General features: G+C 39.9%; 1 protein-coding gene across 1 annotated transcript in view; it reads right to left on the bottom strand.

Annotated features, from left to right (window-relative positions):
- Positions 1-12,589, bottom strand: part of cacna2d2a (calcium channel, voltage-dependent, alpha 2/delta subunit 2a) — a 99,130-nt gene that overhangs the window by 30,489 nt on the left and 56,052 nt on the right. Inside the window, exons 8-12 of the mRNA XM_042506155.1 lie at positions 8,897-8,947; positions 8,482-8,581; positions 6,288-6,449; positions 3,521-3,631; positions 2,569-2,647 (exon numbers count right to left, since the gene is read on the bottom strand). Coding sequence (XP_042362089.1) covers positions 2,569-2,647; positions 3,521-3,631; positions 6,288-6,449; positions 8,482-8,581; positions 8,897-8,947 — 503 coding nt within the window. The remainder of the gene's footprint in view (positions 1-2,568; positions 2,648-3,520; positions 3,632-6,287; positions 6,450-8,481; positions 8,582-8,896; positions 8,948-12,589) is intronic.

Raw genomic sequence — 12,589 nt, 5'->3', positions numbered from 1 at the left:
AATATCTCAAACACTCAGCAACTCACACCAAAATAATCTGGACTAATTAACAGCACCACAGGTAAGAGGAAAAACATGTAGTTTTGATTTCGGGGTTAACTGTCCCTCTTAAATTTTTTAATTAGTTAAAAAAATAATAATTTAGGTTAAGTATAGTGTACATAAAGTGATTCTGTGCCAACTATGAGTATGCGTTTCCTCCAATGTAGACAAGCCTGCACTCCTTTCTATTCAGAAATTTTTGTTGCAACATCATATAAACTAGTTTACTCAGTAAACTATTCTTCTATTATGGACAGCAATCCTGAATTTAAAGGATATTTTGTTCCTATTTTTGGATTATAAACAGTATTTTTGTAGAGGCATTAGGATCACAAATGCAGTATATCGTATTTGCTGCTTTTATTCTCAACTTAACCTTCTTTTTTTGAAGATAACTCTCCTACTGTTTTGGATTTTGTTACACTGTGTGGGAGCATGGAGAAACGCTTTCATTGTCCTCAGAGTCACAGAGAGGTTACTTTCTTCTTAGAATGGGATTGAAGCTCAAGTGAGACAACAGCTAGCATCTCCAAGTGGCCTAGTTGTGTGTTTGCGCTTGTGTGTGTTCGTTGCTGCTGTTCGTCAAATGTGTGTATGTCACGGGTGAAGGGTTAGGGCCTGTGGAAGTGTCAGGGAGCTGGCTCTGCTGGAGTGAGATACCAAAGAGTAATAAGTACTGAAGATATGAGAGGACAGCTCCATTGAGGCTGGTGTGTCAACACCATTGTCTTATGTTGGCATAGACTTTAGTACCATGGTAATCACTACAGTCGCGAACAGCGGAGAGCATGTTGGCACAGAGGCGTAATCCTGGACTTTCCCCAGCCTGACAGGGAGATGGCACGGTAATCATCCTGCTACCAGACTCCTGCTAATTAATAACAACTTCTGGGGAGATACTTCTGAAGCACTTGGCTCCACTGGCAATAAGCTAATCAGCGGCAGCAGCTAGCCGAGGCCTCGTATAGACAGCTAAAGGCCTCATAAAGGAGCAGCTACAGATAAACTGCGATGCTGAGAAACAATATTAAATCAAGCCACAAAAGGGAGGAAGAAAAGTGGGTTATGGATTAAAAAAATAACTGTGTTCAAAACTGAGTATGGCAACAGCAGTCTGAGTTGGGATTAAATGAGTCAGGACGAGATTCATACAGACACTGAAGCTAACAGGAGGAGCAGCTGAATCATGCGGGTTTGTCAGACTGTCTGTCAGAGGCAGAGCTGCTGTTTGCTGCATCATGTTAGGGACTGCGGCTGCTTTAGATTAATACAATACTGATTTGGGCATTGCGTGCAGTAAGACAAACACTAGGATAAATCTTTGTGATGACTGGGTTGTAATATAATAATTAATCTTATTCTAATAATGTTAAACAAAAACAGTTAAAGAATGACTTAGTTGTTTGACAGGAGCGTTTTTCATTTCATTCTGGGATATGATCAGTAACCCACTGACAAGCAAAGGGAGTACAGAAAATTAATGGATTTTTTTGTATTTATTTCTATCAGTATCTGATCAGTTATGACTTTGTGACTTTTACTTTTCAATCTCCAGTCTCTTTCCATTTTTATCTGCTTATAAAGAAAGGGTTAATATAATGCTCTTCGAACCAATCAGCAGAAGACACATGCATTGTCGTGCACTTGTTGTGCTATGATGTTCTCACGAATAAATGCAAGACAATGATTTAATTGTTGAGACGAATTGGGCTTTTTAGTAAATAATCTACAAAACAACATGGTTGTAACAGGGATAGTTCAAATTTCTTATCAATAGCTGCAAAATGAAACAATAAGCCGTTTTGAAACAATATTGCCAGGCTGACCCTACTGACCGGTTCTAACTTTATAATTGTTAATATTATTAATATTGTTGTTGTTAGTAGTTGCAGCAACGGCGAGAGAAAAGGTAGGGTTAGTTTTAGCATTAGTGTACTTTTTAAATTTTAATTCTATTTTTTGAAAAATCATTAGTACAGAGGGATGGGGTGTTTTATTCTAATTTTCTTTCAATTTTTTGGTTGTTTTGTTGTTTTGTTTATTTCCTTTCCTATCCTTTCCCTTAGTTTACCACCCTTCCCCTTTTATTTCAACTATTAACCTAACAGACTTCACCCCAGAGTGACAGTTAAGAACACAATTACACCCGTATACACCAACATCAAATCAACAAAACACACGTTAACAAACATAACCTTGTTCTCTTCCTCCCTGATGTTAATCGGCCTGTATTCACTGTTATTGTCTTCCTCATGTTGCTCTGTTAGTGTTTTGTCTTGCAAGAAAAAACAAAGACCGATTGGGGTTTGAGAAAAAAGATGTCATTCACCAGAATGCTCCACAAATGTATTTTTACTGATGTGTCTTTTAATATCTTGTTGCCTTGGTATCTAGTGAATGCTAATGAAAAAAGTATTCATCTATAAAATCTATCTCAGACACCAGGAGGCTGAGGTACCAAGCCATATTTCTCCTTTACATTGTACTTTCAAACATGTGCTTGATAGAAACACCTTATCCACTTACCTTTATTGGCACAAGCTATCCACTGCAGAGGGGTGACGTCATAATTATGCTGGCCAACAGAGAAGGTGAACACGCGAACCTGGATGGAGAAAAAGACAAATGGAGAGAGACAGAGAGGACGAAAAAAGAACAAATCATATGACGTCAATGCCGGAATAAAAACAGCCCAAAAAGTAACTTCCTGCAGAAACAGCTAATAGAGCAAAACCAGACCACAAAAACCTCCTTCTGGAAGGCAATAAGGTCACTGTCATGTGAAAACTACAATGCACAAATCTCGAGTATGATTAGATTAGCCTCCCAGTCGACTCACACAAGTGTCTCCAACAGGAGACTGCAGTGAGAGAGTTGTCAAACTGCAGATTATTCCTGTATGACAGCAGCCGTCAGGAGGGAACCGGATGGTAATGGATATACAGAATAAATATTGGTGGGGCTGTGAAGTGGGGAAAGGAGGGGTGGGAGTGAAAGCAAGACTGCAACAAAGGCACAAACTGAGTATCTATTGGCTGTAATTTTATAGGCTCTGATGATAAAGTGGCTAATTAGTCAGCAGGTCAGAGCTGTTAACACCAGCAGCAAAACAACAAAAGAGACAGAGGAGGAGAGAAAGAAAGAGAAACAGACAGAAAGAGAGATAAAAAGAAGAGAGCTGAAGAAAGGCCAGAGAAATGAATCACAGGAGGAAAAAAATCCAGAATCAAAAACAGCCAAAATGGACGTGAAGAAAGCTTGGAGAGGATGTTGTGTGCACAGATTGGAGTGCTTGGCATGTCTGACAGCAGAAGCAACACAACTGCCTGTGCAATAACGAGACAATGTCAGCAGAATATGGCGGGAGACGGAGAGGGGGAAAAGAGGCCTGCTAAGGCAGTTTCTGGACATGCATGATCTCGTCAGCTGGCAGAGTGATATAGATGGATAGATAAAAGCCTTATGGGGACAGACTCACCGTTTTGTTGGGCCAGTTGTACTTCTCAAAGATTTCCTGTGCACGATCCTCCCCACCATCTGTAAACATCATTATCATCTTATTGCAGTTGGCCCTCGGGGCGCTGCTCTCCTGTGGCACACGAGGAGGGAAGAGGGAGGAGAGAGGAGCAAAAGAAGAGACAGGGAAACAGGTTAGGAAACATGCAAGAATAAAAAGGGGAAGGTGATCATGTTAACATCATTTAAAACAGCACGATACTGTAGTAAATATGTCAAAGGGTACGTTAAAAATACAAAATATTGTATAGATCATATTTAGCAAATTAAGCAGTACAAAAGCATGTCATGAATAGTTTCTAACACATTGTTTAAGTAGTTTTACACAGATGTGTGTTCATAAATCTATTTTTGAACTACAACTCGTCCTGTGTGCACCTACAAGTGTATTAACAGATAAAAAATGACAATATAGTAAAACACAGTCGTAATGATATAAAGAATACATTTACGAGACAAATTATGATTGTTGTTAAATACTGTGCATTAACTAAACACATAAATCCTTTCCTGTGTTGTTAATGGGAATGAACATTGATCAGACCATGCTTGATCAACAGGGCTGGGTATCGTTTAAAAAAATCACGATACAAGTACCAATACCAGTACCCTTAAAGTGATGCTGATACCAGTAGAGTACTTCATTTGATACCTATCATGTGAATATAAGCATTTAGTTGTCTAACCTACAGCGTTCAACTTCACCGCACCACAGACTGTATGTATTGGAACTGCTGTAGGAGTGCACCCATTATACAACGCATAAAATCTGAGGCTTTTGTTGATAAAATTTAAGCGAAACCATACTTTTTTTTTTTAGACAACGATGCAAAAAGTATCAAATAGGTTTAGATACATTCTATTACTGGGTTTTTCATGCAATACCTTAAAGGTATTGAGTACTGAAACACAGTCCTACTGATAAATAAGCGATCTCTTTGAATCCTGATTCAAACTCACTGTGGGAAAGATTGCAAGTATCAAATATATCAAACTGTGTATTCTTAGTAATTATTAGCAGATATGATGACTGCGTCCAGGATTATTTAAAGGCATAACAACTTTAATAAGAGCCAAAGCACATTGGATAGATGCAGTGGTAGAGACCTCAGTCAATTAAAGGGTCGTTTAGAAGAATCCTTTCATATGTGTGATTTAATGTGCAGATTTTTATTGACGGCTAAGAATCTCCCGTGTATAGGATTGTACTCCTTTTATTTAATTCACTGTGGTCTGGGTCCTCCACTTTTGTTTGTGCAACTTATTTTTGTCTATTTCTTCTTTTTTTTTTTTTAACGATATATTTTTGGGCCTTTTTTGCCTCTGTAGGATAGGACAGCAGCAGTGAGAAAGGGGAGACAGAGTTGATGACTTTCAACAAAGGTTTCTCTACCAGGTGAGCTACTGGGCGCCCCGTTTATTTCTTTTCTTTACTCTCAACACCATGTCTTTTAATAATGACGCTCACGATGATGTAGAGCTTTACTTGCTGCAATGTATCAACCATTTCTTTAAAATTAATCATACCAATAATCATACCAAAATAAATGTACCATCTTTTATGCTTACATAAGTATGTGGGTATTGATATGGTTTTGTTTTGTGTTTTCCATTTAATACTGATGGTTAATGTGGACAGTTTCCAGTGTAGGATGGAGAGAGTTTCATGTCTTCCTGTAAATTCACTCTAACATTATTTTAACATCTTTAGAGTTTATGAGCAGTCTACTAATGCATGGCATAATGAGCAGTTAGACCCTCCATACTGAGGTAAAAAGATTTCTCACAGTCCACATCATCATATTCACATAGTAAATTTTCCTGCAATAGACCCCTAAGCTTTTATTCTTATCTTTTCATTATACATTTACAAATTTCGTAGTGTGTTCCTTCCTCATATTAGGGATTTCATTTAAAGTATACAACATTACTCTAGCGTTAAATTTGATTTCAGCACTTTATGCTCATATCCAGGCACCAGTTTTTAGTATTCAGCTTTGATACAAACTCCCCCCGCCTGCCTGCACAGCAGCTGCTATTGATATGCAGGCCAGTGGCATGTCAATCTGACAAGATTCTAATAAAGATAAATAATATTGCCACAATTACATATTTTTATTGTGCTTCTGCCACCAATCACAGGAGTGAGTCTGCCACAGACAGCGATTAAACGGGCCTTTTTATTTCTCATTCTGCTGGCAAGAGAAGGTGGTGTGGGGGAGGGGGAGGGGGGCAGCTGGCACTTGGCTCTATGCCTCCAAGCCCACCAGAGGAATATAAAGTGTCTGTGGCTGATCTCCTCTGGGCTGCGCTCATCAATCATCCCATCAGAGCCCATTAGGGTGGCAGCCTCTTAAAATACACAGCAGCATACGGAGCTGAGGCAGCACCTGTGTCGAGAGCACGTGGACGCCTGCTGCTGACAGATCTCACCGTGGTGCTGGCTGCTGCAAACGTCACTCCATCGCAACAGCGGCAGCGATTATCACACTTACACTCGACAATGACAGTAGTCTGGAAATGTCTTCTACAAACCTGGACGACTCACTGTCAGCGCTGTTTCATCCCCGTTAATTCAGATTTATTAACTGGATTTGACAGGTTGTATAATAACATGCTGGAGCTATAGTACATAGTTCCAGCATGTTACTGGACTTTCTGGAAGCACAAACACACAAACATCCACTCTTCCATCACCCCCCCTCCCCAAAAGGCTTGTTGGCGCTTACATTGAGGAGCTGTTCAAAGGCAAATGTGAAGCCAGACTTGTAATCTGTGGTTCCTTTGGCTTGCATATGCATGACGGCCTCCTTGAAGATCTTCTTGTTCCGAACATTGGCTTGGACCAAAGTCCTGAAGCATGGAACGACAGCATCGGCCTTCTCATTGAACTAGAAGAGGAAATGCAAACAAACGCTCATGAGCAAATTGTATATAGTACGTGTCCAACATTTGTGAGACTGTGCATCTCCGTATGTTTCTGTGTGTGTAGTTCATGGCGGCAGGATGCAGACGTGGGTGTGTGCAGATGTAAGCTGCCCTGCTACTCTCTGGCTGGCAGTAAACACTGGTAATTACAACTTTCCACACAAAGAACAGGTGCACCTGAAACGCCAGTGCAAACCACTGAACAGAAACCCAGCCAAGGTAATATCATCTGTCTCATCCCATCCACCAAATTAGCCTAAAACTGTCTGTGTGTGTGTGTGTGTGTGTGTGGGGGGGGGGGGGGGGGGGGGGGGGGGGGGGGGGGGGGGGGGGGGGGTGCAGGTTTGTGTGTCGGGAGTGGATGTTTTTTTTTTTTTTTTTTTTTTTTTTTTTTTTTTTCTAACTTGTGTGCCGTTTCTATGCATGATTACAACATTAGTAGCAATGTCTGTAATAGCAGGTTTCAAATGCTGTTTCTTCTTGAAGGTCAACTTCAAAATCTACTGACATTTTCAAGACAGATTGATGTAAAACATTATGTGCATGAGAAGCCGACATTTCTCACGGACTGGTGTCATATTTACATTTGCAGACAAAGAAATCAAACACACAAAAGTATAGACACATATTCAATATTCATCACTGTGTCACTTCTGTGTGTCTTAAAACAGGGTGTCTACAAGCATCGGGCACCTAAATGTAACAATTAAAAGGACATTTTCAAGATAATTTTTTTTCTCTTTCTTTCATCACAGGTAAGTATATATATGTGGTCCTGAGCAGAGGTAGGTTTTAAGTAGGAATATGGTTATCAGTGTGAGTAAATTTAATCTACATTTTGCCAACAGGTGAGTTGCAGGTTTAAATTAAAAAGTCAGTTTAAGATTTAAAGATTTGTTACAACTTTCACACAGATGAGCTTGACTCATTTTGAGCAAAAGAAACTAAAAATGGATAAATTAAATTAGATAAAATGTTAAGACTGGAATAATCTGTGACATCTTTTAAATCACTTAAAACTTATCTGTTCAAAATAGTCATTTATTAATTTTATAATAATCTAAATTCATAAAGACTCATCTTTATAAATAAAGGTTATTCTTATTATTTAATTAAGACACCAAGTTAAAATTCAAGACTATTTAATGACTTTTGAGGCCTAATATTTGTAATTAAATTTTAGACAATTAAAAAATCTGCAGATACCTTGTTTAAACCTTGGGGAAATGCAGTAGCTGTGAAACCAGATTCAGAAGAAAAAAACTGACTTACATCTACTATCTATAATCTATTATTCTGTATTATGATTACTAATTCTGTTGCCATTACAGAAGTGAAGCCAGAGTTTCACATAAAGAAAAACGCTGAAGCGTGAAGACACCACAGACGGTATTTGATGATTATTTTCAGTTAATTTTTGATTATTGATGTCTTTTGTGTTTACAAATGACTCAGTGAGATTTAGTAAGCCTTCACTTTCTTTATAGGGGTGAAAATCAGATGCGTTTCCCACCCAGATTACTATGCTCATTTCTTGCTCTTAGAGCTGGGATTTAGAGGCATACAGTGGCTAAGAGCAATGGATTATGAAGGATTACCCAAGGAAGTCTCCAAACAGAGCCACCACATTGAGCATATGGATGTGTTTGTGTGTATGTGTGTGTGTGTTATCTGTCCTGCAATATAGGATAAAGTTTATATCCCCCTAAACATTAGTTCTAATAGAAAGCTTGGTAATCAGCAGAGAGGGAGAGTGAGAGAGAGAGAGAGACAAATCCCGTATGGACAACGGCGGTGCGGGAAAGTAAATACACTATAATGAGGGAAGTGCAGTGTTTCCACTGCGAGCAAACAACTGAGAGCAGCGTGAGCACACTGTGCCGTTCACCTACTCCCTGCTTGATTACCACCTGTTAAATGAATACAGCAAATATTTGTGTTATTGGTGCTTTCGGGAGTGATTTGTATCATTAATTGATGCAAGCTTCTACTCACCCTGGCCACATTCACATAGTCGTCGTCTGATAGAGTGTCCAGCATCTCTATCACTGAGGTTTTCATCAGCTTCAGTGTGAGTCCGCTGACACTTCCACTCCTGCAGAGAAGACACAATGAAACACTCAGCGGCTTAGATTTACAAGAAAGCCTTTGTCCATTTTCCTAACTTGTGAAAGATATGTTTCTGCTCATTAGAATTTCCATGTTTAGCATTCGAAATCACAAATACATATTTTAAACGGTGATTCAATGTACTTCAGTTACGGTGAGAAAATGAGCAGCGTTTGCCTCCCTTTAACTTTCCTCAGACCAACAGGTGGCACTAGCGCCCTTTGCAGACGATATGCACTACCACCAGGGGGAAATGTTGAAAGAGGAGGCAGCGAGAGAGACTGGGGAGAAAGATACTCACACATCCACAATGATGACCATGTCCTTTGGAGACGATGCACCTTGGATATACCTGCACAAAAGACACAAAGAATGGACTTTAATTTGTTACCGTAATCTTTGAGAATTGCACTGAAGAAAAGGAGCCAGAGCCACAATGAGCTGAGCCATGATAATGTGGAGCGGCCATGGCTGAGCCCACTTAAGCTACAGAATACTGAAAAGGCTTATGTGCTTAGAAGAGTTAATAAGTTGTGTTATGTATACTTCAGTGTTGGCTACAGCTACTGTCGGCTGACTTCAACAGAGATTCTCCTCTTTACTGAATAACAATGCCTACTCTAAATAATTACTGCATAAGCCAAAGTAATTGCTAGTTTATGGACTAAGTATATAATAACACATTCACTAAAAGCGGCCAGCACTACAACCTCCTAAGCACACGAGCCGTCTGTAAAGATGAGCGTAGTGCTGGGTCAAAAACATGCAAACATCTTGTGTCTAAAGGGAGGATTCATACATTTGTTCATTTGTACCAAAAACCAAATTAATATTTCAACAAGGGATGAGATTTTTTAAATGTATTTTAACTGGTTTTTGATATTCAGATATATCTATATTGCATTCTATCAATTTTAGATCCTGCTTAACCCTTTGAAACCTGAAGCGACATCACTTTTTTTGCGCTTCTGTTAGATGCCTTTTAAAATATTTAACCCTTTGAACCCAGGGCAAATTGGTATGATTTCTTTCAAAAACAGAATAAAAGGCAGTGATCAACTTGGTACAAAATGTTTCACAAATTTCAAGAAATCAGCAGATTTAGAAAAATTTTTTTTAGCTGTTTTTAAAAAGCTAAAATGGCTAGAGAAAAAAAGAATAAAGCTAAGGAAAAACTATTTTTAGGACCATCATACATGGTACATATTGTACATATTTGAGATCATGTTACATAATTATATTTTTAACGGCTTTTTTTCAGTTTTTTTTTTTCACTTTGTGTGTGTTTTATTCATTTATTATTATTACTTTTTTTAAAAACTAATTTTCAGGTCATTTTCATTACTTTTTACTAATTTCTTGCTGATTTTAGGTTAATTTAGTCTTTCATTGCTCATTACCTTCTCTCCATGTTTTTGAAACAAATCAAGCCAATTTGCTCAGGTTTCAGAGGTTTAAATTAGCTAACCACATTATACATTTTGAAAAACGTGACATGATTTAAATCAGTTACATGCCACAATAAGCCGTGACAGAGACCTGTTGATTTCAAATTTCTTCTTTTCACAAGATGTTTAATCAGAGTGATTTCTTAACAGTTTTTGTTTTCTTTAAAAACTGCCAATAGATGGTCAAATTCTATTTTCAGTATCAGTCAGCATAAATTGGCGTCTGTTTCCAAACTAGGTACTTTTTAGGGATGCCAACTGAACGACATCAGTACTACCGATTATTGATTAAAATTAAATCAATATGTGCCAAATTCTGGTACCTAAGAACACAACTGGATAGAAACAGGCAGGAAGCTGGACCACCACAAAGCACCACATTATGAAGCTGCAAAGCAAATTAGCTTTTTTTCCTTTTCTTTTTCTTTTTTTTTCTTTTTTGGTTGGATAGTTTTAGGCAAGAAGAGTAAGATTGGTTAGGGTTAGGGTAAGAATGTCAGGATCAGACAATCAGAGGCAGAGTAAGGTGGGCCATCACCTTACTATCCTGGGAGGTGCAAATTTGCAGTCGGGAAGCAGAAGCAGCAGCATAAAGGAAGCAGAAGCGTTGCATAGAACCCCAAAGCCTTGATGCTTTGCTAGCTTCCCAGTAGTTTTGATCTATCTGGTCTGTTTTGTTTTTTGTTTTTTTTTTTTAAATTAGGTACTTATTTTGCATATTTGTCAGTTGTGTCTCAGCAGAGAGCAAGAGAGTAGACACACGCTCACAAGCAAGCAGACAGAAGGACAGACTGAGACTTGGCTCTGTTCATGTTTAGAAAAAAGCAGAGGAGCAAAATTGCTTGTTGGCTGCAGCTTTCTCAAAAATTAAATGTTGATTACCCTTCAGGAAGAGTAAAGTACCAAAAAAAAAAAGAAAGTATAGTTGGGTATCAACTCCAAACTCAAGATATCAGCACTGGTATCTGTTGAAATGTGAACAGTACCCAACTCTAAACATGATAGTCACTTTGTTTTAGAAGTACTCTTATCCATCACACACTGCCTTCCTTGATTGTTTAGGATACTCATAATTATTTCAAGAAACAGAAGTACCCACTCATATCATGGTTTAACAACAGGAAATGAGCAGAAATGACTTGGAAAAATTGCTTTTCTTTTACAGTCACGCTATGGTGACTCATACAGTCTAATATGCTTTATATTTAGTCACTTGAAATTTATATAAACTTGTCAAGGAGCAGCCTGAGTGGTGCTGACCTGCACTGTGGAAAGCCTGTGCTGAGCTAAGTGCTGTCAGTAAAATAAGATAGCTGATGTTCTGCTTCTTTGATGACTCATCACTTGGGCGTCAAACGCATTATTTACTCTGGCGGTCCCTTTGTTGGGGGGAGGCACAAGCTGTTTAAGACCATTATGCTTCTGCTGCAAAGCAACTCCTAAAATAGGGCTGTTCTGGGTGTGTGGCAGCCACGGCACAGCGTAGGCCCACAAGGCGTAGACGGCACTGCAAGGCCAGACAACTAGTGTCCTGGAAGAGGCGCACACGTAACATCTGTCCACGGTTGATAGAGGATGACATACAGAGGGAAATCAAAAATTCCCTCTTTCTGTTCCAGTGGCAATTAAATTCACATTTAGCCCTGATACAAAGAGAGCAGAGATTGATGGACATCGCAGGCTTTTCTATGGCACACCGGGAAGGGGGAGGGGGAGTTTCAGATGAGAGGACTAGTTTGACATTCTGAGGAGTGAGCAGGCGAGCAGTTAGCAGCCGTCTTAGGCAGAGGCAGAGTAATCATCAGGGGTCTCTTTCTGCTGATTATCAGCCGTTCCGCTGAGTGTGGAGAGAAGCCAGCTGCCTGTGGGCCAGAGAGGCTCTTTTCTTATGCTCGGCCAAGCTGATATGGAGGTAGAGCAACAGAGCCCCAGTAGGCTTCGCCACTGCTCCCACAAGTCTCGCCACTCCCACTCACTGGCAGGAGCCACTCCAACCTGCAGCATGACCCCTGACCCGTGTTGAAGGGACGTCCCTCAGCACACCGCCTGGGCCCGCTCAAATCCGTTTTTCAGACACAACCTGGGCCCCGCTCTGCTGAAAAGCTGCCTGAAACCCCCCAGATGGAACAGAGACTCGGCACCAGCGCTGCCCTGCAAGAGGTCGATTAACTGAGCATGCCCAGAGTGAACATGGGCAAAATGTGTGTGTGTGTGTGTGTGTGCGTGAGAGAGAGAGAGAGAGTGAAGGAGGGAGGAGGGAGAATCCAATTATTTTCAATAATAAAGAATGCCACATCAAAGGTAGAACTTCCGCAGCTCTCCACAACTGTGTGGCGTATGAAATCAGGTCTGGAACCATGAGGCATATTGGCATGCATGACTTTTATCAATTTAATTACTGAAATCTTAATTTGAGGGAGTCGAGAGGGAGAGGGGGGGAGAGGGCTGAGACTCCACACAGCGGCGGCTTCTTTCTTTCGAGCGGATGGGGTTCTTGAAAGCGATCACCGATGCAGGACGGAAACTCGGTCAAAATGTGGCCCACG

Source organism: Plectropomus leopardus, chromosome 2 (assembly GCF_008729295.1).
Source record: "Plectropomus leopardus isolate mb chromosome 2, YSFRI_Pleo_2.0, whole genome shotgun sequence".
Lineage (NCBI taxonomy): Eukaryota > Metazoa > Chordata > Actinopteri > Perciformes > Serranidae > Plectropomus > Plectropomus leopardus.
The sequence above is the reverse complement of the archived record's forward strand: the minus strand, read 5'-3'. Positions and strand labels throughout refer to the sequence as shown.